This window comes from Neolamprologus brichardi, chromosome 18, assembly GCF_056152115.1.
Source record: "Neolamprologus brichardi isolate AB-2024 chromosome 18, ASM5615211v1, whole genome shotgun sequence".
Lineage (NCBI taxonomy): Eukaryota > Metazoa > Chordata > Actinopteri > Cichliformes > Cichlidae > Neolamprologus > Neolamprologus brichardi.
In genome coordinates this window covers 20,534,874-20,561,795 of record NC_142121.1, presented here as the reverse complement: position 1 = coordinate 20,561,795, position 26,922 = coordinate 20,534,874, and the positions used below count along the sequence as shown (strand labels likewise).

Genomic DNA, 26,922 nt, shown 5'->3' with positions numbered 1-26,922 from the left:
TTGCAAAATGATGACAAAGAAATGTCCTTGTTTGTTTGCCAGGATTCCACCCAAATGCTGCAGGGCTCAGACCAAATGTTTTGAGAAGCAACATTTTAAAGGTACTGAGTGCTAGCACTAATTGAACTGCTCACTTTGCGAAAGTGACACACATGTCCCCGAGGTAAGAACGTTCTTCAATCCACCTAAAACACCTACCACACCCAGCTTTCATCACCCTTTGGATGAGTGCCGAATGAGGCATTCACGTCATGTGTAGGAGAGATGTATTCAGGTGAAACAAGGTGCTTAAGAGTATTGAATCTTTAATACTAGTGTATTATTACTAACAACTACGTGTCTGGGAGTGTGTGCTGGACAAACTGAAGAATGTGAAGTGTCATAATCAAAAATGTTCCTCAAAAACTGTCACATGTGTCTGCTTAAAAGGTTGAACTGGCTTTTGTTCATAAGAACTACTACATTAAACAGTTATTTGGTCATTATCTAAGACAGTTTAGCACCACATCCTTACCCTCAGACTTTTAATCATATGACGCAATCGAAACCATCCACCTCTGTGTTGTGTTTTTAAATGCTCACCAAGAAAGGTACCGCATAAATTATAGAAAGAAAGATTGCCGGTTGTGTAATTCCAGTATTATCAGAAACATGTCTAATTTCTTTGTTAATGCAAAATAAGTAATCAGATTAATTTCCTATTGTACTGTCGCAACACGCCTTTGACCATTCAGGATAAACGTTGCGTGTGGCCTAGCAACCAAACTGTGAGTGTGCCAACAGCTAGTCGAGCTGGGAACCCAGGAGTCAGTGGTGCACTCTTTAGGAATTTCACGGGCACTGGTAAAGTTTTTCAGATAAGTGGGAAAGCACGTTAGCCAAAAGGACTGTGATACATTTTTAGGTGCACAAAAAAGGAAAGAAAAGAAGAAAAAAAAAGAATGTAGTGTGGAAGTGGAAATAGTCAAATAGTCTATAGTTTGGATTCACGCGGTCCATTTTGGAGTCTTTCCCTCTCGTTTCGGTCTAGTTCATATTGTTTTTAATAACAAACAATGGGCTGCTCGGAGATAATACAGACCAGAATAAAATGGACATAGGACTCCACCTTTCTCCGCCTGCTATCAGCAGTCATGAGTAACCAGAGTGGGGGGGAAGAACCGCCCAGCGCTGTAAAACTTCTTCCTCCCCCTCTGGACGGTCAAAGTGTAAACGCAGTTAACAATAGGCTACAGATGCAGTCAAACTGAAGCCGAACTCTTACTCAGGGATTGACAACATTTTGTTTTATTTCTAGACGCGATGGGATCACTAAAGAAAAGCAGCATTTTTATTCTCCTGGCGTTCTTTCAAGCTGTAAGTAACACATTCAGTACGTGCAATGTATTGCTACGCATTTAGTGTCGAATGCAGAAAAGCGGATCTATACAGGTGTGGCTCTGGCTTGTGGTGTCTATGTGAGCGCTAAAGATGCCGAAGATGATATGTCCTTAATCTTCCTGTTAAAAAAAAAGAGAAAGAAAAAAAGAGAAGCGTTTTCATCACTTTTATCACTTTTATTCGAAGGTCACAGGACAGTTCATTTGGTTTATTTCGCCATACGGGACGTGGGAGGAAAGTTTCGGGGAACAAAGTCTTAATCAGGTCCACTTGTAAGACAGACGTAATGATTACATTATCAGATATTCTGCTACATCATAACACAGTGGGAATAATGTGCAGATTGTATTGTGTTTGGACTTCACATTATATAGATAAATAGATAGATAGATAGATAGATAGATAGATAGATAGACAGATTTGTATAATAATGTACCTTTTCCTCGCTTTTTGTTCATTTGCAGCTTGTTTCGGTGGGAGCAGAAGGAAATGGACGACTGCTGCACAGGCAGAAGAGACACTGGATCGCACCGCCCCGAAAGCTATATGAGAACCATGATTACACCGGCCTTAATTGCTTTGCTAGAGTGTGTATTTATTTTCTGAAAAATTCCATTGTAAAATTAATGTTTTTCATCTAACAGATATAAATATACATATTTATATGTATATTATTTTCCATAGTCATACAAATATTTTTATGCTGGCAAAGCAACAGTTTAATGTGTTTTAATGTATTTTACTGTGTGAAACAAATCATTTTCAAGAGCTGCATGTCCTTCAGCCACCTTTGCTTTTCACTTACTTGCCTTTAACAAGAATATGTGAGAGTTGCTTCAGATGCAGATACTGGCAGACGGCCATATTCATAATGAGTCAGTTCCGACACAGAGACAAATGACAGATACTGCTTTGTGCGCTTTTATTTATTTATTTTTTTACACAACCCTGTTTATTGTTCTAAAGTGTATTAATCTTCATAACTCACCTACTAATGTTAAGTAACTGCAGAGTTTAACTGATGTATGCACAGATGGTCTCAAAGCAGTCTGAATGACAACCTGCAATATTCGTCATGCTTATATTTGTCAGAAATATATTCTACTATAATTATGATTTTAAAAATACAACTTTTTAAATATATGGTATAATATGTTCAGTAAATGTTTTCTTACGTTGTTAACTGAAGGTTTTGGCCTTCCAGATGGATTCATTCTGTTTGTGTATCTGAATTTCAGATTCGCTCTGATAAGGAGGAGTATGCGAAGATGCTCTACTATATAACAGGGCCTGGTGCTGACCAGGACCCTGTTGGTAGATTTCGTATTGACCATAGCACCGGCTGTTTGAGAGTCTATTCTATTCTGGATCGAGAGGAGATTGCCTTCTATCGTGTAAGAGTCAAATCCTCTTTATAAAGAGCCATGAGTTACAAAGTGAATCAGTTTTTAATACAGTTGTGCTTTATAGTTAAGAGGTGTGGCAAGATACATCAATGGGACCCAGGCTGAAAACTACATTGACCTTAATATCACCGTTGATGATGAGAATGACAACTCGCCAGTCATTCAATTACAGCAAGTTGGATATGTCAATGAATCTAGTCGATCAGGTATGTTAAGATTTGTTTGTGTCTTTTTTTATTTGATGGATCACAAAAACAATCCTGTCCTTAACTGAATTCATTTACCGGAGTTGCTATTTTTCATTTACCTTCGATTTCCTAGGTGTTGTTATCATGAAAATAATAGCTACTGATGCCGATGATGAGAGAACAAAGAACGCCCAGCTCTCATACAGCATTGTTGAGCAGGCTAACACAGCTGGGTTGTTCTGGATGAACTCTCACACTGGAGAGCTCACGGTTCAAAGTACCTCACTGGATCGGGAGGTGAGCCCATTTATGACCTTTTAGGTATTGTGAAAATCATCTTGCGCCTCTACAATTATTTAATGGAAAAGCTTGCAACTCACAAGACTGTAGTCAAATCAGTAACAGTATGTAGATTTTGTCACAGCCCACAAGTTCATCATAGTACGACCTCATATTATAAACGTAATTTGTAAGAAATTAGTCAAATTTTATTCACCACACTGTGTGTACATATTCCAACATATTCATCTGTGAAATAATCATTTCTAACTTTTGTTTTTAGAAACAAGATACATATAAGTTAATGATTAAAGTCTGTGATTTAAATGGAGACCCAGGAGGACGAACGTCAACTGGAGAAGTCGAGATCCGACTTCTCGACATAAATGACAACATTCCAACGCTGGAAAAAGAAACCGTAGGTCTTCCACATTTACCACATCCAGCCCTTCTTTTCTTGTGTTAAGTTTTTCTTGTTTTTTGTTTTCATAGTGGTCAACAGTAAGCTTTTTTCAAAAACAATTGTTGTTCATGTGCACTTTATTTGCAGTATGAAGGGCGTATTGAAGAGAACACTGTCGGTGTGGAAGTTATGAGGATAAAAGCCATTGATATGGACCTAATTCACACAGACAACTGGCTTGCTGCTTACCAAATCGTTTCAGGGAATGAGGGAGGTTATTTCGATATCACTACGGATGCAAAAACCAATGAGGGAATTATCATGGTTCGGAAGGTAAAGAGTGCTGTGGAAATTAGAGGTAAAAGGAAAAATGTGTTTCGACCAGCAGAGTCAAAATTCATGCATTACCCTTTTATCTACAGGCTCTCGACTATGAGGAACTGAAGGTGATGAACTTGCATGTCATGGTTTCCAACAAAGCAGCGTATAATTTTGGCAGCAGTCAGTCTGCAACAGGGGCAACAGGTATCAAAACCTACCCAGTCACAATTAATGTGGTCAATCAGAAGGAGGGACCTCGTTTCCAACCAAGCGTAAAAGTGGTGACTGTCTCAGAGGAGTACACATCCACCTCCCTCAGCAAAGTCATAACTAATTACGCTGCTATTGACACTGACACACAAAAGATTGCCACCAACGTGAGGTACAGTTAAACTGAAAGTGTCGCCTGCGCATATATCAACTAATTCTTACACTGAATATGAAAAGTTTCTTTTTGTTCTTACATTAATTTACGTGTGTTCTTCAAGGTATGCCAAACACCGTGACATTGACAACTGGTTGATTATCGATGAAAAGACAGCAGATATCAGGCTGAGTAAACTCCCTGACCGAGAGTCCGTGCACTTGATCAATGGAACATATTATGCAGAAATTATATGCATGACCAATGGTGAGTTCTGTCAACACGGCAGCAAACATCAGTCTAATCAGGAGTAATATCGTACCCAACAGATTAATATTGATCTTACACTGGCTTTCAGATCTGCCCTCAAAAACTGCTACGGGGACCATAGCTATTCAGGTGGAGGACTTCAATGATCACTGCCCAACACTGACCTCTAAAACTCAGACCATGTGCCTTCAGGATAGCGTGATCTATGTCACTGCTGTAGATGAAGACCACTTCCCCAATTCATCACCATTTGAATTTACTGTGGTTGAAGAGGGCACCACGGGGAAGTGGAGAGTGGAGCATTTTAATGGTAATGCCATGTAAACAATCACTGTACGGCAAAGTCCAGCAAAAGCTTGTTAGCTCAACCGTCTGAGCTTCCTTTAAGAGTAAAGGCATTTATGGACAAATTGTATATTGTGTTTTAGAAAAAAATAGTTTCTTGCTATTTTTTTAAGCATTTATTTTGAGCGTTATCCATGTGCACTTCCTTACACGTTGCAAGACAAAAAGTAAACACTTTGTGCAGTATTTTTTTCATAATTTACTAATTTCTTTCTTCAGAAACTACAGTCATTCTGCGAGAAGAAAACTATGTGTGGCCTGGCGTCCACAAAGTGACACTGAAGATCACAGACCAGCAGGGAAAGTCATGTGCTGATGCTCAGATAATAGATTTGACTGTATGTACCTGCAATAAAAACACCAGATCCTGTGTGTCGCGCTCTACGTCGACTGCAACTTTTGGAGCTGGGGGGATTCTGCTGATGTTGCTGGGACTGCTGCTGCTGCTTTGTGAGTAAAGCCCTTGTTTGAGGATTTTACTCTTCCTAGTTTATGGGGGGGGGGGGGGGGGGGTTCTCCATACTTTCATTTAAAAGGTTGCCTAATTATACATGTTGCAGCAGGCCTAGAGAGACTGACTAATGTGAATAGTTGTGTCATGCACAGATGCCGGTTATTTCATGAATACATTCCTTTCCTGTTAAATCTGTTTATTCAGTTAAAGTAATTCATTGATTATTGGACTTAATTTGACCTAATCAGTCAAGCCTATTTTGATCTAGTGGAAAATGTGCCTGTTTTTCAGTGGTGCCTCTCCTGTTGCTCTTCTGCCTGTGTGGGAGTACAGCGGCTATCGGCGATTTCAAGTCTATTCCATACGACACAAAGCAACAGCTGATCTCATATCACACTGAAGGACAGGGAGAAGACAAGGTATTACTGTAGTTTTGATGTGTGCAGGCACCTTCAACTCTGAACGTTTGATAATCATATTTATCTGACTGGATCCCACTCTTCTCTTGCAGGAGGTTCCTCTTATGCATGTCCCAGTGGAGGTTGATGGTGGTGCAGTGACTAAGGATGTCAACATGTTTGAGGGACATGGATACTATGGAGGGCTGGCTGAGTCAGGAGGAGCAGCAGGTGGAAGAGGGCCCTATAAAGGCAGTGCTATATACACATCCAATATGACAGCTGACAACATGAACCTGTACAACCAGTACAAATACTCCAGTGGACAGAATATGGACTTCCTGAATACAGGAACGATGGCCAGACAAGATATGAATTTCTCTCAATACAGAGGTGGGGCATGGGATGGCATAGCTCTATCTGAAGAATTTCTATGGGACTACTATTCAAGAGTAAGTGATCCCTAAGTTAAGTTGAAATTGCAGTCTTTCAGGTCAAATAAAGACATAATGTCTGAAGCTGTAACATATTCTTTTTCTTCCCCACTTCTTTGCAGAAATCGGATCATGCTGCACAGCAACCTCAGGTGAAGGACAGCATGCTGATCCACAACTATGAGGGTCAAGAGTCGCTGGCAGGTTCTGTAGGCTGCTGCAGCCTTCTTGAAAATGATGATGATCTTGCATTCCTTAATGACCTCGGGCCTAAATTCAAAACTCTGGCTGAGATTTGCCAGGGATCCACCATGGTCACTGAATCTGTAGATGTGGCAGTTTCTTCCACTCCAGTCAGACCCGTCTCTCCTTTCAGGCCTTCCACATCCACACACACACATGTCCGTAGTCACACAGAAACCATCAGGGACAGGGATCGCGTCAATATTAACACCCTAAATACCTCCAATGTATCATCCGGCTCTTCTACCGTTATCCAGGAGGAACGTATCACTGGGAGAGCACAGAGTTCAGCAACTCTTCCCAATGTACACGTCCAGGACAACATAGTGATTCCCAGTCAGACACTGCTCATACAGCAACCTGCTATGTACTATGCTGCTACGCCCATGTATGTAGTCGAGTCCAAGCCCCAAGTAATGCTTGTGGCAGGAGGCACGCAGCAGGCAGTGGGTTCAGTAGGCCAAGCTGGGCTAAGTCATGGGCTGGTGCAAGTCAGTGGCCTCCAAAGTTCTCAGGGTGTGGTACTTGTCGATAGACAGGGAGGAATGGGTGAAGCAACTGGGCAGGCAGCACAAGGACTTTCACGAGGAACCATCTCCAGGTCTAGACAACTATTAGTGGTGGAGAATGGATCCTCGGGAGGAGAGCAAGGTGTGCATTTAGCGCAGGGCGTTGTGCAGACTGGACAAAGGTCTGCAGAGCAGGGCTTTGAAGTCCGAAGTGTGCCAGTGAAAGCTCAGGGTTTTTCAGTGGGGTCGCACAGTTCTCTAGGGTCAAATGAGGAAGCTAAGCTGACAGTCACACCCAAGTCACAAGGGACCAAGAGAGTGGTTGTGCAGCAGAAAAAGATCTTGGTGACAGAGAGAAATTTGGAGTCTAGTTCAAGAGCTTAGAGCAACCATTTTCTGTAGCCTCGCTACAAATATTACTCCTGTTTTGACATGTAATGATATACTGACTGGACTGGAATGTACTACAGTACATCAACATGCTGTATTTCTATTAATGCAGATTATTAATTGTGGTATAAACTGGAGTTTGGTCTGCTTGACCTAAAGTCTTATACTGCAGGTTCTCATCCATCAACCTGAGAAGTTAGTATGTAATGCGGACTGTAAGGTGCACTTAGCCATCAGAGGCTGAAATTTCAAACTGAAACTAGTTAAAATAACATCTCCTCTTTTTCTATACCAAGCTTGTATTTGTTTTGAATGATATGTCAAAATTCAGTTCTGTCAACAGCAGGGGAATACAATACAGTGTTGACTATAGAGAGGGAAAAAAGTGTAACATTTCTACACGGTCTTACATGACTTGTGTTATTAGAATCCAGCCGAGGGAAAAAAACAAAACATTGAGTGCACTTAACAGATCTATATGTGCTACATTTTTTTTAGGTACAAAACTAATATGGCTTCGGGGCAGTAAAACAACTAGTCCTAAACCAGTTTTACGTGAACTTTGTGTACTTTAAAAAGAGAAAGTAAAGTAAAAGCAAGTCTACACCCTTACCTTGGGCAGCAATAACTGTCAGATCATTGCATATCCTGTCTATTATAGCTTCCAGCCTGCCAAGCTGCTGTAGGAGCAGGAACTGCTGCACTGTTTTTAAGTGGTTACGGTACTGAATTAGTCAATAGCCAGAAATCACATGCACAAACTTGATATTCAATTAAAGCGCAACAGATAGGTCTAAACAGATACATCCACACTCCAAGAAAAACACAACGTGAGCGCTATAAATCTTAGTAAAAGACTTTTTGCAATGAAAATTCCCACGCAAGATTGTTCTCTGCTTAGCGATAATTTCTTCAAACGAACACGGTTTTTGGCACAGGAGGAGGCTGTAGATTTTTCATTTATCTTTAAAGGCTGTCAATATTATATTTATTGCACAGACTGATGTATTATTTTAGTGTGTTGTGATTTTTAAGGTGCTTAATTTGTACATTGGTATATTTGTTTAGCCATGACTAAAGTTGTCGTGCTAACTGTTAGATTGTTCGCCTACTTCATAATGTGTTCAGAAGCTGTACAGAAACTAGATAAATACTGAGTGTGCTCAAATAACACATCCTCTATTTGAATTGTTGCACTATTTTTATATTTTTCCTGAAAGTATGCATTTTTTATATATATATATATAAGTATTAATTCCATGAGATCTAAGTGCCAAAGCTGAAGAAATGTATTTTGTGGGATCATTACCAGATTGATTTTGTGTGTGTGTGTGTGTGTGTGTGTGTGTGTGTGTGTGTGTGTGTGTGTGTGTGGGTGTGTGTGTGTGTGTGTGTGGGTGTGTGTGAGATGGGATGGGCTTGCCAGTTTAATGCTGCTTTTCTTGCTACTGACCTGTATTTTTAAACCTGCTTTCTAAAATGCTGTAAGAATATAGCAGTGCACTGCTAATCCACGGGGATAATGAAGAAGATGTTTTTATTTTAAGGGGTTTTTCAACTTGTATCACAATAAACTCAAACAAAAAAGAATCTGCTTTACACGTTTTATTTTCTGATTTCACACATGACACGATTTATCGTACATCTTTGAGTTAAAAAAAAGTTAAGAACTAAGTTTCTGTTCTTTTTACAACATTATAAGCTTTTGGATGTCATGTGATATGCAACATTATGCAAATTGCTATCCAGAGGACTGTTTTGCAAAATATCAAACATTATACTATTTGCCAGATAGAATGAAAATGAGCATTAATTGGTATTTAATTGTTATTGTTAAGTTATTTATATTTATATAAACATATTTCATATTTGTAATATATTTTATTATATATTTCATATATAAACAATTTAGTTTCAGATTCTTTGGTTACATTTGAAAAAGTTTATTCAATAGTAAACATAAATGGAAAAAATAGTCCTTATTTGAATCTAACCATAAGCTGATATAATAGTTCTACATAGGTTGTTAATTGAAAGAGACAGTGTATGTAGAGCAATTCTTCAAAGTTAAAAACTTTTTTTTTCCAATAATGTGTTTTAAGCATATGGCTTGGTGATCACCAACAAATTGACTGCATATTTGCATGTCAACTAAAACATGCCGCAGGTAGAGACGTTAAAATTAGCATTAGCTTCAGGGTTTTCCAACCCGACAGGAGTGTTTCTGCATAGAAGGGATACAACAGGTTTCTCTGTAGTTGACTGACAAAGGTTCATTCATGCTTCACATAAACAGAGGAGAAAGTAAAGTAGAAACTCAGGTTTCAGTTACTGATAATGCAGGAACAGCGCTTTCCTTTTTTGTGTCTTTTTTTTCCCTTCGAGAAACAAAGTAAGCATTATATGCTCGCTATCTGCGAAGTGCACAAAGTAAGAGGGTGTTCTGCCTTTAGCTCAAATTTCAGATAGCAGTCTGTCCGCATAGGGTGTCTGGGTGTTAATGCTTGACTGACTGAGCTAGTGTGTGGTATGGAAACAAACAAAAAAAAAAGGTAATTACAACTTCAAATGTATCATTAAATGTCAGAAATAGTAATCAAATTAAGAAAACAGTACTGTTCAATAACTTCAAGTGCTAGAGAATACATTAGCATCACAGAGGCTGCACAGGGGACAGATCACAGCCTGTCAAGTATGTGTATTTGAGAAGCCGAGGCTCAGTTTATCCATATTGAATGTGGGGAAGCATTGTTTCGAGCTCTCAGAGGGTTCTCGACATATGGCCTTTTTGATGTGGAAGAAGGCAGCTCTTGTTGCCACTGAAATCCAAAATTGGCATTAAGGTTATAATCATTAAACATGTTTTTTAAAATTATTGGGGCGTTGTTTTGTTTAATTCCCTAAATAAAATGTAGTTGTGATACATAGTTTAATCAACAGTTCCAACCGTCTTTTTTAAGCCCATTTAATGCTTTGTTTCTGGCGACAATGCACTGCTTTGTTTCTTTGCTCCTCTGTAGACAGAAGTGGATCACTTGCAAAGTTTTTCTTTTCAAACCTCAGTCTGAGCTGTCAACATACAAAGCATTAAAGTAGACACAGCTCTGAGCAACTTTGCTAATGAGCTTTTCTTCTTTTGTGACATACAAGAAAAAGGTGGCTCAATTTATGACCTGTAATTTGTCATTTGTTCCCATGTAAGGTAATCTGACCAAAAGCTTGTAATGGGCCAGATCTGTTTCTCAGTCATAAAAACAACTTCCTTGTTTTCTTTCCTTTGGGATAACTGGTTCAGAAGTAGTATTCTGTGTTGTTCCCTGGATAATTTACCCAAAATAAAGTTTTTATTTATTGACATTCTGTCTGTCTCTTTTCTCTCTCTCTCTCTCCGATGGAAAATTTTGGATTCAAAGTTCAGACTTGGGTGTGTCAAGAAGCATAAAATATTTCTCGTTTAAAAAACTTTTCACGCACTTTGAAAGGTGCGTGTGAAAGTCACAACCCTGACATGTTCCTTTGATATTACGCATTATAGTGTGAGATTATCAGCGATCACTGTGTGCTTTGAAATTCTTTTTTAACTTTTCCTTTGTGCACTGTACAGGCTGTTTATTCGCTGTTGCCGGGAACCTTCCTACTTGGGTTGGGCTTCTTTGTCTTTGATTGGATGGGTGGCAATCTGATACCTGCTTGCAAAACAATGCAATAGATCAAGATGTCACGAGCTGTGTGGGTTGTACATATTTCGACGTAGCTTTTGCACATTATATACCTTTGAAAAAAGAAACCGGACAAGAAGTACAGATTGGATCTTTTATTAGAGACATGAGGAAAAGAATGCACGTTTGAGTTATTGTTACAAAACTGTACTTGCTTGTTGACACTGACATAGCATGACTTGGATAACTTTAGATTCTAACACCATTCACTGTCATTGTCAGTAAAGGCTATATTTATATTCAGCGCAATATAGGCTAAACAACTATAGTTGACCATTATCTGCACACCACAACATTTATTGAAATCAGCATCCCTAGCGTACATCTTGTGGTCTCATTGCACTCCAACAGCTGTTATTATTAGGAACTGGCTCATTGCGTTTTAGAATCAGTGGTGAACATCATGGCGGACTTCTTCATCATCCTCCATTTCATCTTCTTCGTATTCACCCATTTCATCAGCGGTGGCATCCTGGTACTGCTGATACTCAGACACAAGGTCATTCATGTTGCTCTCGGCCTCAGTGAACTCCATCTCATCCATTCCCTCCCCTGTGTACCAGTGGAGGAAAGCCTTGCGGCGGAACATGGCGGTGAACTGCTCTGAGATCCTCCTGAACAGCTCCTGGATGGCGGTGCTGTTACCAATGAAGGTGGCGGACATCTTGAGGCCACGGGGCGGGATGTCGCAAACTGCAGTCTTGACATTATTTGGAATCCATTCCACAAAGTAGCTGCTGTTTTTGTTTTGCACACTCAGCATCTGCTCATCCACTTCTTTCATTGACATACGGCCACGGAAGATGGCTGCCACGGTGAGGTAGCGTCCGTGACGGGGGTCACACGCTGCCATCATGTTCTTGGCATCGAACATTTGCTGTGTGAGCTCTGGCACGGAGAGGGCACGATACTGCTGACTGCCCCTGCTTGTCAGAGGTGCAAAGCCCGGCATGAAGAAATGCAAGCGGGGGAAGGGCACCATGTTGACAGCTAGCTTACGGAGGTCAGCGTTGAGCTGTCCAGGGAAGCGGAGACACGTTGTCACACCACTCATGGTGGCTGATACCAGGTGGTTAAGATCTCCATAGGTGGGTGTGGTTAGCTTTAAAGTGCGGAAGCAGATATCATACAAAGCTTCGTTATCAATGCTAAAGGTCTCATCTGTATTTTCCACTAGCTGGTGTACAGAGAGAGTGGCATTGTAGGGCTCCACCACAGTGTCAGACACTTTCGGGGAAGGCATGACACTGAAGGTGTTCATAATGCGATCAGGATACTCCTCACGGATTTTGCTGATGAGCAGTGTGCCCATTCCTGAACCTGTGCCTCCACCCAGGGAGTGGGTGAGCTGAAAGCCCTGAAGGCAGTCGCAGTTTTCGGACTCCTTTCTCACCACATCTAGCACAGAGTCCACCAGCTCAGCTCCTTCGGTGTAGTGACCTTTAGCCCAGTTATTTCCTGCTCCACTTTGACCTGCATGAAATAATTTTTAAAGACAATTGATGTTGAAAAATATTGTTTTAGTTAACACATCTATACACATAAAGGTTTTACATTTGTGACCAAAGAATCAATTGACTGACACGAAATCTTGCACAGACAATAGTGATACACAATGGATCATAATAAATTAGTGATTATTTAACTTTTTATCTGGCATCAAGATGAAGTTGATAGTTTTGATATGTCTTGTCAGTTGTTGGATACAAAATATGTTACAGTTATTCATAATTATAGCCCAACAATTTATCGATACGTTGATACTATCAGCTGATATTTGCTATTTGCCAATCTATCAGTATCAGCATTAATAAAAGAGACAGGAGAAACACCCTTCAACCATGTTATGAGTGTTGTGGCTGCATAGTTTGTCCACCAGAGGGCACTCTGCAACTTCCCTGTACGCAGTAGATATTCACAGCACTACAAAGATCATAGAATATCGGTATCTGTATTGGTCTTGAAAATCATCGACTGGATGGTTCGCCATGAAATTAAGACCAGTGGTCAACACTTATTATGCCATAATTTTGTCAAACGTTGCCAAATGAAACTGGCAAGATAATAAAGGTTCCCACTTGTCTGATATGTATCGACAAGCTAAGCAAAACAGCAGCTGTTGTGAAATTTTGGATATTTCCATGTGTGCACTACCAGTTCACTCAAAACAAAAGTGAGCCTTGGTGTAGTTTTACAAAACTTCTTAGAAAGCTGATTAAAACTTGGCAACCAATTTGTAATTCAAAATAACTTATTTCTCTGGAAAGCATCAGTAAGTGATTTATCTGCCATTTTCAACTTGTTAGCACTTGTTATCCAGTGACAAAATAGATTGCCATCTTGGGATAAATGTTTTTGGCCCTCATATTATTATTTGCTTTCTGTTCTGCTGCAGAATCTCCACATAGACTGTATTTTTGCTAAGTCACCACAAGAGCTGTCTCAGTCGACACATGGGCAATGCATCACCGAGGGACTGCAGGAGATGTGTGCCCAGAATATATAGTACTGTGCAGTGCAGTGGAAACGAAGTGCAGCTTCATTGTCTGTGACAGTAGGTCAGACACATGCTGCACACATGCACGGATGACTCACACATGTGGAGTCGGTTCAGGATGAACGGTCTGATCCCGATTTATTGTCAACTCACCGAAAACAAAGTTGTCAGGCCTGAATAGCTGCCCAAATGGACCAGAGCGAACTGAATCCATGGTTCCTGGTTCCAGGTCCACCAGAATGGCTCGGGGCACAAATTTGCTGCCTTTGAATTCGAGGACAGGGAGGGATGTGGAGGGGTAATGGATGGAAGGGTGGAGTAAAATATCGACAGTCTCAGTAACCTCAGCAACACTGGCAGTAAACCATGAAGAAAAACCTCAGCATATTTCAAAAGATTCGCAAGCAGCATTTCCTTAAAGATACAAGCCTGTCAATTAAGCTAGGAATTCAAAGCGTCTTCTGTTCTTTTCCTGCTTTTTGCCTTGCCCCACCCTTTCTGTCTGTCACCCTTCTTGCAAAACTGCTGCAGCGTGCTGCACAGCTTAATCTAAACCAGTGGGGCTTTCAAAGTGCTGAGTCTTGCAGGATGTATTCAGACACAGAAGCAGTCTTCGTTGACTCTGCCTCATTTCGCTTTCTTGCTCAGTGCTGAAGTTTTTATGTTGCTTATGAATCTGCACTTTTTATTTTAAGGACAATTTGTTTTGTTCAGTCTGCATTAGGTAGTTACCTCGCTGGTGACACTGAAGCCAGCATGCAACGTGGAAACAAAGAATCAATAATGCATGCTGCTGGGAAATAGGATATGGGTAGGTTGTTGTCCTTTATTGCCAATGCAGATGAGTAAAGGGTTTGATATCAACCCTGGGTGCATGTGGATTGAGATGTTGACCGAAAACATGAGGCCTAATGATGAAACACAAATACTAATTCTTTATTATCCCTGCGCCTTTATTTACCAGGCACTGATTGACTGCTTGATGTACGGCAGCTGTGAGCAACAAAGCAGGTTGTATTTAGAAGGACCTGCAACACAGGCACCAGTAAAATCAGATACTGAGCATGAGTTCAGCTATACTGAGACTGCAGATACCTGTGCTCCCTATAGAAAGACAGAGGGGGAGGGGTGAGACAAGGACACAGAAAGAGAGATTTTTAGCAGGTGCACTGTCCTCATTTGTGTCCCTTCACTCATAGCAGAACCTAGTTTCCACTGCAGCTAAATTAGTGACATGAGCAAACTGTTACAGTCAAATGAGGTCTGTGTAGCATAAGGCCATGCAAGAATAATGATCAGTGGTTAACAAAGCTGCTTTGTGTATAGTGGAAAATTCAGATGCAAGCATGTGGTTTATATTAAAGCAACCTTTTCTTTCTCACCTGATGCCTCATTGTAGTAGACATTTATCCTCTCCAACTGCAGCTCACTGTCACCTTGGTAACTACCGGTTGGATCGATGCCATGTTCATCACTTATCACCTCCCAGAACTAAGACGAGGCAAACAAATTACTATTCATTAGCATTAAACATTAATTAATTTACTTATTTTTTTAAAGTAACACAGCAAAAACGAAAACATGAAGCAAGTTTGAAGTGTGTGCGTCAGGCCTTGTTTTAGCTTTTGCGCATCTGGTGACACAATGACGCGCAGCAGCGCAGGCCACATCACCTGAAAGATCAACCAGACTGAACCGCTCCATATAGGTATGTTAAGCCGTGATTGGTCGATATTAAACTCTTAAAGACAGATTTGTAATCACTTCGATTTAAATGTGCCAAACTAACAGCGCTTTGTAAACTATTAAGGCACACAGACGCGGTGGCGTTCCGCATTTAAATGAAAATTACTCCTTTAAATCCCTTCTTCAGAGATTAAATGAAGACATTTATACCTTGGCCCCAATCTGATTTCCGCACTGACCAGCCTGGATGTGAACGATTTCCCTCATGGTGAACTGCGGGTGCGTGCAGACAGCGTCCTTTCTCGACTTTAACTGGCGTCCACTCTTCAGTGTCTTGCCGCGGTGTTTCTCAAAATCAGGACTTGCCTCATTTCTCGGGTGAGTGTTGAGCCGGCGAGATAGATAAACGTGCTGCTGGTCAGATGACGTTATACACAACGCAGCATCCTCAGCATCCCTGTCAGCCAATGGGAGCGCCCCGGTTTGATGCAGTGGACCAGCGGATCATGCCGCATCATGGCCCTGACATCACCCTGTCCCATACAGGCAAGCATAAAAAAGGGGGTTGGCTTTCTCACTCGAATGGGGATGTTTTAAAAGATCCACATAATTAATTTCGCTATTAGAAGATGTCAGACTTTACCAGTTTAATGCTCCAGACTGCAGCTGCTGATTCATCCCAGTCGTCTTTTAAGCAGCTACCTGTAGAAACGAGGCCAGTTTTTAAGGCTCATGTGGGTTTTAAGGCTCAGCTAAGGCTAGTAGCGCACCTTTCCTTAGAAGGCACAGATTCTCCAGCTAGTTGTGCCACTGTATGTTACCTAAATGAATTAAATAACCGACTCTATGTAAGACTGGTCCTCAAGAGATAAGAGGTAAAAGTCATCTCTAGAGCACATTACACTTTACATTTGATGCAGGCTAAAAAGGAAAATATCTTAACATTTAGGAAACGCGAGGAGTTATAAATCCTACTTTCTGATGCAATTGATTGCGAAATGTCTCAGCTTGTCTATAACGACTTGAAGCCTAAGGGCTTCAAGTCGTTATAGACTGCATTCAAGTTCGCCTATTTCCCCCTTCTTCATCTTCTTTGAATGCCATTATTAGAATACTTGAATAGACTTTTACTTTAAAAATGATTTTTGTAAAAGACGCAGAGAAGTCATAAATGTCATAAAAACACATCAATATCAACAGTTGATCAATAAATAGTGGTTTATTTTAACAACAGGTATGGCTTATATACAAGTGCATGATGACTGTTAAACTGAAAACAATATGAAACCAAACAACTGGAATTTATAAATGGTACAATCCATGTTTTTTTTTTGTTTTTTTTTGTTATCATTTTATTTATTTTACATTCATTTAAATCTCCCCTTTAAAGAGATCTTAAGTCGCATGGTTAAGAGAAGCAACACCTGAAATGTGTATACTGGGGCCGTCCTATGTGAGACTTTCATCTGCCGGGTTCAAAACAAGTCCTTGCTAAGATCCAGGATCCTTCATCTTATTTAAGCTCGATGTTTCCACACATTTACCGTATTTACAAAAGACAATCTTCTTCTTCCTCCTCTTTTTTGCTTGCTTTTCCAACAATTAAAAAATCCTATTCTATCGCTGGTGCTAACATTGCTTTGGATTACTTTCACTAAACTTTCATTTCGCTTCAAACAGAGCCAAATAAAAGGATTATTAACAAAAAAGTGTAGTTACTCCCATCTGCACGGAAGAAACGTGAGGAAGCAACATATCTCAGAAGACACTGGTTGCATCGTGCTGTGTCATTAACGTTACAGATGTCGCGTGGGATTTAGTTGATACACACTTCAATTTTTGCAATACACACTTAGATAGAGAGAGATCAACATTCACCGAGGAGGATTCCGAGTAAAATGAAGCTACTGACCACTGCAGTCCACCCACTCTCAACTGCAGATGCCAAGATTTCCTTATTAAATCTAGTGTCAACACCCTTTTCAACATTGTAGACTGCATGCTGATCTATTGCGTGCAGTCTACAATGTTGAAAAGGGTGTTGTCAACTCCAACAAAATCTGACATCACACGATTGCAGGTCATTGTGCTTTCACGTGTAGCAGCACAGCATACACAGGTTTAAATGATCTCAAGAAATATTTAAACAATATTAATGACTAGATGGTCGTCGTTCACAGCCACCCTAGATCAATCAAAAAGTGGAGCCATCGTGGTGTGATTTAAGCTGCATTTGAGTAAAACAACCACAGGTAGGCTTTTGCAATCATTCAAATAAATATCAAAGGATATGCAGGCTTTAGTCAGTGCAAAGTTGAGTTTGATAAAAGCAAAACTTAATTCTAGTGACTGAAGTAGCTGTAAGGTTTACGGAAAATCTTCCGTCAAGTCGGCTGTTGCGTTTGACTCCTGAATGACACCTTAATAGAACTCCAAATACTCCCTGGATATAAGTATTTATGATACACTGTGATCATTTTAGCACATTTGAAATGACAACACATCACTCAGTTGGCTCTAAAGTTTTACAGTACAGTGTAATTATTATTATTATTATTAATAATAATGATCATTATTACGAGGATTGTTGTAAACAGTGGATTATCTGTAATCACACATCCTTCCTTAGACAAATATTACAACCTCCAAAGCACAAAGTACTACAACAACTGTCAAGTTTCACACACATTTAAGTCAAGTATAATGTTGTCCTCAGACGGACATGGGCTTTGGAAGGAAAAGTGCCTCCTCAAGCAGAAGTCTATCAATTTAAGAATATCAGTCGGTTAATCTGACTGAACGGTTGTGACCTGTATTTTTAAAATGTCGTTTTGACAAATGTAAGAAGTATTGCATTTTTTTTTCCTTCTTTTAAGGTAAACTTAGTTGTGCATGTGAAAGTATGAACACCCCGACGTTAATAAGCTCTTAATGTCGGACCACGATTCGGAAAACACAAGGTTAGTGGTGCTGCGACATTTGGCAATCACGTCAAACATTTTCGGGTTTAGGTTCAAAAATAATTTTTTTTTAGGATTTGATTTTTTTTTCTTCTTCTTTTTTTTTTTTTTAAGCTTTTTTGTTTGTTGCCGACACATTCACAATAAATTGTCATGCTTAGTCCCCACTTCGAAAGATAAAGTGCCACCACACCGAGGTGCCACGAATACTGTAAGAATGAAGTATAGCTCTGTACAATAAGGGCACGCCATGAGAGATTATTCAAAACAATACTTGGAATTAAAAAAAACCAAAACAATCAAGCGTAACAAGTAATTATCAATATACTTACATTAATACATTTACAAAAAAAATCAAAAAACGTTTGCATACCATAAATTTCATTGGCTTGAATGATTGGAAAAATAAAAGTTTTTTCTGACCGACAAAATGTGGGTCATTCTTTCTCACCCACATCACTGCTCATATGCATCACAGATATGCTTTCTGTCAATTTTAATTCATCAAATGGTGATAAATTGTTCATTCTTCTTCTTTACTTCCTAGTTTTGGAATAGGTATCCACATATAGCCTATAGCAGGGGAGAGCACTTAACAGTATTCTCCCAAACAGGCAAATACTATGTCACTAAAGTTTTGGCACTATTTCTACACTTTATTTTGGTCAGGGTAGTTTTTTGGCATTTTCTTTTTAAGAAAAAAAAAACTATTCCAATTCTGATTGCTTACCTCTATAGCAACAAAAAGCACTTTGTAACATTCAGATTTACTTGTCCATACATATAAAGCAACCTTTTTGTACAAATATCTTGACATTACCTTTGAGCACAAGTACCAGTGATTTTTGTTTGTTTGTTTGCTATTAGTACCATTGCATTTCTTCCCCAGTGCTGATGACACGTCTCAGTAATTATGGGAATTGCTTTAAGTCTCTTAAAAATGACAGTGATTTTGTCCCCGTTCATTTACGTCAGAGTAGTTAAAACGCTGGTGATTTCCAGTGACATTCAACGAAGCGCAGAAGTTACTGTCACATTGTCACATACCAGCCTGTGGCATTCTCCCGCTTGCATGGTCTCATTAGGTGGCTAAATGCACATAAGGGTGCAGCAGCACTGAAAAAACTAAATACAAAAAAAACCCCAAAACAAAACAAAACCAAAAAAAAAAAAAAACTGAAACTTTGCAAACATGTTAACTCAACTCCAGGTGGGGAACAGTCTTCATTAAGTGCCTGCAGTCTAAGCAGGCCAGTTCCTGTTCCCATTGATGCAATGTTCATGTGGGTGGCTGCATCCTGGTGAGACAATTAAAGCTTCAATTCCTGGCTGAAGAAGTGGATCACGATGATGCCATGCCATTGACAGTGCTGTTTTCTGTGCTGGCACTGTCCCTGTCCCTGATCGAGAGAACACCCGAGTCTATGGGGGAGGACACCGTCCAGTCCATTAGAGAGGAGGGAGTTGCGTCTGTGGAGGCTGAATCTGTGATGGAAGATGGTACTGAATCTAAGACGAGGCGAGCGGCTGATCGTGGTTCAGTGTCTGTGACAGTCAGAGTGGTTGATTCTAGAGTGGAGGTACGTGCAATGTCTGTGACGGGGAGAATGGAAGGAGACTGTGCTGCATTGTTGACTGTATTTATGACAGCGCGAGTGGAAGAGTCCTCTGAGTCAGTGGATGGAGGAGGTGTGTTTGGAGGTAAAACGTATTTTTCTTCAACGCAGGGAGAGGTAGAATCTAACTGAGGTGGCCGGGAGTCTATGAGAAGGAGGGTGGTTTGATCTCTTACGGAAGGAGGAGATAAATCCTCATCTCCTCCATCCATAGGAGAAGGAGGACTGTCTCTTATGGAAGGGGGAGAAGGAAAACCCGCTGAAGTGGCGTGAGTATCCTTGAGCAAAGGCGGGTCAGATGTTGTGCTTATATTTTCAATGTCATTATCCAGCGGGTTCGGAGATTTTAAAGTGGAGCTCGGTGGGGGCTCGATGATGGGCGTGGTGCAGATCAGCAAAGAGGAGGGTACAGTTTGAGGGACGGGGGGAGTTGAAGGATCCAATGAAGCAGCAGGTGTAATTTCTGCTTCTCTTGTTGGGGATTCACCACTGTCGTTCATTACAGGTAGGGATGAATCTAACAGTGGTTCCACAGACTCCAGGACGATTGCAGGAGGTTCTTCTGCAGCAGCTAAAAGTGGGTCTGTGACACACGGGGCTTTGTGTAAAGGAGTGGAAGACAGCAGGTGCTCTTTACTGCCCTGTGTGACGGCGTCTTTACCCAGTGTCATCATGTTGCCCGTAGATGAAGATGAAACCGAGTGGCCGTTGGGATCTTTAGGGCCAGCCACACAGGAGTGCATCTCGATTAACTGCATACCTCCAGTCAAATCACTAGCTGAAGAGGCAGTAGAGTCCATGATGATGATGGGCGCTTCATGAAGTGGTGTGTCACGCACTCTTGTGTAGTCCCTGGTGCTGTCAGATGTGTGCAGCAATCCAGGTTTCCTCGGGGGAAGCAGGGGTGGACGGGTGTAGTTCTCGACATCAGCCAGGGTCTCGGGGAGTGGCTGATTGCGCGTTTCAGGCAACAGGAGAATGCAGATGATACAGATGAGAGTGCAGCAGGCAAAAATTATGTGATGAAGGAAATAGCCCTTCTGATTGTGGAGTTCCATGATGGGTTCAGTAAGCATGCCAAAGCCAGCGCTGGCCAGGACCAAGCCTAAACCACCACCCCTATGGGAAGACAGAATATTTATTAGCTTGTAATATCAATAGAGAATTGGGATGATCTCACAAACCTTTAAAACCTCTCACAAATATTGAAATTACTGCAATTTAAGGGAATCACAAACTGCACGTTGTTCTGGAAAGCTAAATCTTGTATTTAAAAGCAGTTTTGTTTTACCCTCCTCTTCATTTCTGCCTTTTTCCCGAGGATCAGCAGAGAGTGCTGCAGTACCGTCTAACACCCTCTACTCCATGTTGGAAATTCCCTTTCCTGTCATTGCCAAAGTTAGCCACTAGATGGTGCACTTCACACATTGTTAGCAGAGCAATGCTTTAAAAAAAACTATATTTTTATACATCAAGTGCTGTGTCACACATCCCCAAAAGGCTGGATAATTTGTGCAAGTTGTGGATTACATTTGATACGGGGTTGTGAGTCTGTCTTTTCTAGCAGTTCAGGAATTTCATACCGATATTAAACAGGAGGAGGAGCAGAATGGATGGTCACGATTAAAAACAAAAACAACAGCTACACTAAAAAAATGAATTATAAGTTCTCCAGAACAATGAAACAGATTTTTAAAACACAGATTTTGAATTGTGCAACACTTGTCAGCCTGAATATTGTTTTACTCCTCTGCAAAATAAGAACACATTTCCCACATTATCTCCCCCTCCTCTGGTGGTACAGTCTTGCGCTTGCAGTGGGTTTACCTGATCACAGTGGGAGTGATCTCAGCACAGAAGAAGATGCTCAGGGCGCTGACTGCTTTGGAGGAGAACATACCGATAGCGGAGAAGCCAATAGTGAAATGCGTATTCATTGTACTTGTGGTATCTGCAAAAGAATCAGGAGACACAAACATGGAGATTTTTCACTCAGTATGCTGTGTAATCAGTGAAAGTGGTGTATATGTAAAAATGTGTTAAATTTACTTTTCAGGGAAAATGATTGCAAGTATTTGCCAAAATTATTATTTTCAAAAATTACAATGTTACAACAATTCTGGTAAATTCAATGGAGTTAGATCAGGCAATGCAATGACAACAAAGGCTATTATTTTAGCTTTTATTTCGGTGTAAGTTCAACAAAAAGAGATATAGAATGAGGAGCTGTTGAGAAATGAATCTGCAAACAATGAGCCAATTTAGCCCAAAGACGGTTTAAATAGGGTGTTTTACAAATAAGACATACTAAAGATGGCATAATGACATAAAGAGGTTTAGAGGAGAACTACCCTGAAATCAGCTGTTGCTTACCACAGGGGGATTAGTGTGGAGAGATTACAGCGATGGATAAACAGAAGAGAAAAGTAAAGGAAGGCTGGTGGTGAGTTCATAGTTCTGTAACAAAGAGGCTCGCCCTCTTTAACATAAGGGGATAAATAAATAAAAAGCGAGCCTAGAACTTCATCATGAGTCTCCACAAGGCTTGCATAGGCCTGACAAAATGCTGGGTATCTGCATGAAGCATATTTTCCTAAACCTTTATCAAGTGAATGCAACAGTCTGAGTTATGAGATTGAGATATATATATATATATATATATATATATATATATATATATATATAAAACATAAGCTAATATTTTTACAAAATGCAACACTTATGAATATATATGAATATATGAGTATATATGAACAGATAGACTTACTTATTTTCAGGTGTTCACTGTATTTCCCCAACACTAGAAAAATATTGAAAATATGAGGAATTATTAGAAAAGAGTGACAAATAGTGAGAATTAACACATGTCGAGCTAAGCCTTTCAGCACAGCGTAACAAAGGGAAAATAGAACATGAGCATAACCTTGATGTGTTGACTCAGGTTAAACATTAAGTGTAACTCGTTTGTAACTGGATAAACTGTTGCTGGCTGTTTTGATCATCTGAGGCACTTCTGGTACTCACTGACAATGTAATCAAGTTCAGGGACTGAACAGGGACAAAACAACTAAAGGTAGCAAATCTCGTAACAACCATCATGTTTAATGTGTCTATGAATAGCAAAAATGTAGGACTTTTTTTTTTTTTCGACGTATGCACTTGTAAGCATGTGTCATTTACACAACATTTGTTAAAAATGTTAGAATTGGGAGAAGGAATAGCTCAGTATTTGGTAGCATGACAGAATTACATTTATTACTCACAGTTGTGCTTTAAAAAAATCTGCGAAGTATACATACTTCTATGGGTTCTGTTTTTGTTGCTGTTGTTACTTTTGCTTTGTTTATATTGAGTAAATTACCTTATAGTTACCACTGTAGTTATTGATACAAATGTTAAACTATTACTTTGATTTATGTGACTAAGAATTCTTTTTGGGGGGTTTTATATTGTGGACTTTAGACCACAGTCAATCTCAATAAACTGCATGAGAGTGGCCTCCTCAAGAACCGCTAGAGCTTTTTCATGTTATAGGAGTTCCTATGTAATACTCACAGTTAAGTAGACCCAACTGCAGCAGAGATGCGAGGGCAGTGATGATCATAAACAGAAGAAGGCCACCACGACGGCCCATCAGGCAGACCGCTGGACATAGTGCAATGCATGATGCAACAGCGATGCCTGCCATTGTGTAATAGTGTGTATAGAAGTCAGGGAATATGGTGGTTCCCTGAGCTTCAGGATCCATCATGCTGCGGGCAAAGCAGTGGTGGATCCCATAACCAGTTAACCTGAATAAAAAACAGAGAAAAGAGAAAAGCAAGTCAAAAAAAGCGACATCTCAAACAATACAACGGCTACATCAGGAGACACTGAACTACATCTTTCGTAATGGTACTAAGTAAACTGTGTAAAGCAGTGAAGAGGCGCTTTATTTCATGCTTTCTCTAATCTTAGTGTATTTTGAAAAAAACCCAAAAATCCTCACATGTGTAAACACGGATTTATTGGCACACAGAAACACACCCTATGTACACACAAAAAAAAACAAAAGCAAGCCCTCACACCCTCCTTCCGAGTTGTCTAATGTTTCATAAGGACAAAGCTCATGTAAAATTTATGCAAACAGGGAATCAAGGACACTGTGCACTAAAGCAGAGGTAGAGCTCGGTCTGCCAGGCAAGAGATGAGATCTCAGATCGAAGGAAGAGTTCATTGGAGATGAAAAGGGAGAGCAGCACAAATATGGAAGGACAAAAGAAGAAACAGCTAAAGATCAATCCTCTATCCAGCCTGCAGGTTAATAGTGGCATCTTGACTCCACAAAATGGCAAGTCTGAGTGGTATTGCACTCCAAGTACCTGTATTATATACATCTTTTCAAATCCTGACACACTCACAAACACACACACACACACCCCCGTTAGCACACTGACACATATAACCCTGTTCTCAAAAAGACAGAATACACTGTAAAAAGCAAAAAACAGACCCTTTATTGGATCCTATGCTGGACTGAAAATGAACTTTATGTATATCAGACTACATATGTTAGAAACAGGAAATTATGTTTCTGTGTGTCTTGGGTTAAAGAGGGTGATTGGCTTGTTACCAGTATACACGTCTATGTTTTTATTCTTTTTTTAAATCAATCACTATTGCGCCAAACTTCAAAAGCAATTATCTAAAAGGCTTTAAGAGGGCATTAGTGCACTTGGCATGGAAAACATACACATCTGCAAAGGCACTGTTAGCGCTGTATATTATTACAGTACATGGGTTATGGAGAGATGATTGCCCCCATTCACATGTTTTTTTAGGGAAATACTTGCTCATTACACAGTACACATGTATTACAACTGCATGAGTCTGCAGTACAAGAGTCCAGAGGCTAAACCAGCGTGTCTGTAGTCGAGTACTGTGACCGACTGAAAAATGTGAATCATTACATTATAAAACTAAAAACATGCCAGAAAAGAGTCTGCAACCTGCAGCAGAAATCCTATATCAAGGAAGCAAAGCATTGTGCTTACATAACCACACACTTGGCTTCATGCTTACAGAGTGTTAAAATGTATTAAAATAAGAACTCTCTTTTTAAATGATCCTAGCATCAAATTCAAGGTGAACAATTATCAGAAAAAGTTAGAGACACAAATAAAGATACAGCTTCTTGATTTATGTCACTGATCTACCATTTCAAATAATTGATTTAAATGATTTGCATTCTTTAACACAGAATTATTTTTACATTTTAAGACAGCCACTTACGAGGTGACACAGAGCACAACGATATTCTTCCAAAGGGTCCTCGTCCCAACCATTTTCACAATGCATGTTTTTTTGGGCCTCTGTTGAAGAGATCTTTGTAGTTCTGGGAACAGGAAAACACAGATATTATTAAAGCTTTGCCAAAAATAAAAAAAATTATCATAAAAATTATAGAACTCCATCATCCATCATCAACTTTATTTACACACATTTGTTTCTTTTTCCCCCCCTATTTACTGTTTCACATATACAACCGGGCTGGTTCTTATTTCCCCACTGAGGGACATTAAATAAAGGATACGTCTATTCTATTCTATTCTTATATAACACTATTCTACTCCTCTTGAGCACTCAAAGCACTTTATACAAGTTGCCTCATTCACCAAGTGCTTCCTATCTAACATTAGAGAAATTAACAAACTGTTATTTATTTAATAAATACATTGAAAAAGGAATGAAATGAAAGTGAAAGTGGTAGAATATTTCCTTTTTTTTTCTGGCATTTCGATTAAAAAGTCAACATCCATCTGTTGTTGCACTGCAGTACAGTAGTACACAAACCTGAATAATAAACTAAGTAGAATTACCTTAAAGTGTAGGCAAAATTCAAATGTTTCAAACCCTTCTATAAGAATAGGGTTCTGGAAAGTTTTGTATTTGAATGATAGTACTGTAAATATAATGAGTAAAAGTTGGACAGCTATCTGGGTTTGAAACCACAGAAACTCCATGTTTTGGTGAACTCATTCATTCCACACAGGTATCATCCCACAGCTTTGTCAAACAGGTATGGTAACACAAACAGGAGAGCAGCTACCAGCGGGCAACACCCCTGAGCTGCTCATGATACATGATATAACACACTTAATGTTTTGGTATCAGTCTGCAGGTTGCCACAGTAACACACCTCTGCCTCATGCTAGTCCATTTTTCACATTGACTCAGGCATGCGAAGGTTATCTCTGGCTAACCACTCAGGTTTTCCAGTGATCCCCTGAGTAAGATCAACTGTGCTCAGAACTATGCAAATCATTCCACTTTTTTAAAAGGGAACCAAGTAAATTGTTCTACGTGAATAAGACATGCTTCAGTCTGCTTCTATAGCATAATTTAGTGCTGAGCAATTGAAAGTAGAGAAATAGCTAATGCTTCTCTGCCGTATGGGGAAGTTTATACATAAAAAAAAAGAAAAAAGATAAATCTACGTCTATGGTAATGCACTTATTTCCCTAAATGCTAAGAGTCAGCACAGAGACTCCAACTTCTAAAAATATGCAATCAATTTCACACTGTGGCTCCTCTTAAAGCCTTTTATCTCATAGTGGCACTTCCCTTCCCTCATTTTTCAAAAAGGAGTGATAACTACGCAATGGCAGGACAAAAACAGGGAGAAAAAGTATATATAATAAACAAACACTTATACAAATCTGCTATTGATTTTCACAACAACACAATCCAAACTGCTTTGTTCTGGCTGGTCTGAGTACAGTTAACACGGGGTCAAATGCCTGACCTACAACCATCTGCCATCTGCCCACTATTGTGTCAGCTCATGTCCACCCATCCAAGCTATAATGATATTAATGAACATTTGAGAGTGCCATAATCCAATGTTCAACACCCAATGCTACCTTTGTAGTGGATTATTTCTGTGTTAGCAAGATGGGAAATGTATATAACCTTGTCAATCTGTCTCATTTGGATAAGGGAAGCTGGGAATAACAATGCAGACCACACCATTCAAAATAAAGGCCCAGCAGACACCTTTGCAGGGAAGCAGTATGTCGTC

General features: G+C 39.9%; 3 protein-coding genes across 4 annotated transcripts in view; 1 reads left to right on the top strand and 2 right to left on the bottom strand.

Annotated features, from left to right (window-relative positions):
- Positions 1 to 814: 814 nt before the first annotated feature.
- Positions 815 to 8,974, top strand: dsg2l (desmoglein 2 like). Its single transcript, XM_087832468.1, has 15 exons — positions 815 to 843; positions 1,298 to 1,356; positions 1,845 to 1,967; positions 2,619 to 2,774; positions 2,851 to 2,992; positions 3,108 to 3,271; positions 3,537 to 3,671; positions 3,804 to 3,989; positions 4,079 to 4,359; positions 4,466 to 4,608; positions 4,700 to 4,921; positions 5,176 to 5,406; positions 5,702 to 5,829; positions 5,922 to 6,260; positions 6,365 to 8,974. Exons 2-15 carry the CDS (start codon positions 1,303 to 1,305, stop codon positions 7,376 to 7,378), a joined length of 3,318 nt encoding a protein of 1,105 aa, XP_087688594.1. The 5' UTR covers positions 815 to 843; positions 1,298 to 1,302; the 3' UTR covers positions 7,379 to 8,974.
- A 2,209-nt stretch (positions 8,975 to 11,183) lies between these two features.
- LOC102786948 (tubulin beta-2A chain) lies at positions 11,184 to 15,707 on the bottom strand. Its single transcript, XM_006786439.3, has 4 exons — positions 15,497 to 15,707; positions 14,983 to 15,091; positions 13,754 to 13,864; positions 11,184 to 12,576 (listed from the first exon to the last, which is right to left on the bottom strand). The coding sequence occupies exons 1-4, from the start codon at positions 15,551 to 15,553 to the stop codon at positions 11,492 to 11,494; spliced, it is 1,362 nt and encodes a 453-aa protein (XP_006786502.1). The 5' UTR covers positions 15,554 to 15,707; the 3' UTR covers positions 11,184 to 11,491.
- Positions 15,708 to 16,486: 779 nt separating this feature from the next.
- The window catches only part of LOC102785858 (solute carrier family 22 member 23-like), a 35,330-nt gene continuing 24,894 nt past the window's right edge, over positions 16,487 to 26,922 (bottom strand). For both annotated transcript variants that reach the window (XM_087831552.1, XM_087831551.1), the window contains exons 6-10: positions 25,134 to 25,236; positions 23,418 to 23,653; positions 22,630 to 22,662; positions 21,690 to 21,813; positions 16,487 to 20,981 (exon numbers count right to left, since the gene is read on the bottom strand). In XM_087831552.1, coding sequence (XP_087687678.1) covers positions 19,589 to 20,981; positions 21,690 to 21,813; positions 22,630 to 22,662; positions 23,418 to 23,653; positions 25,134 to 25,236 — 1,889 coding nt within the window. In that variant the 3' untranslated portion in view covers positions 16,487 to 19,588. The remainder of the gene's footprint in view (positions 20,982 to 21,689; positions 21,814 to 22,629; positions 22,663 to 23,417; positions 23,654 to 25,133; positions 25,237 to 26,922) is intronic.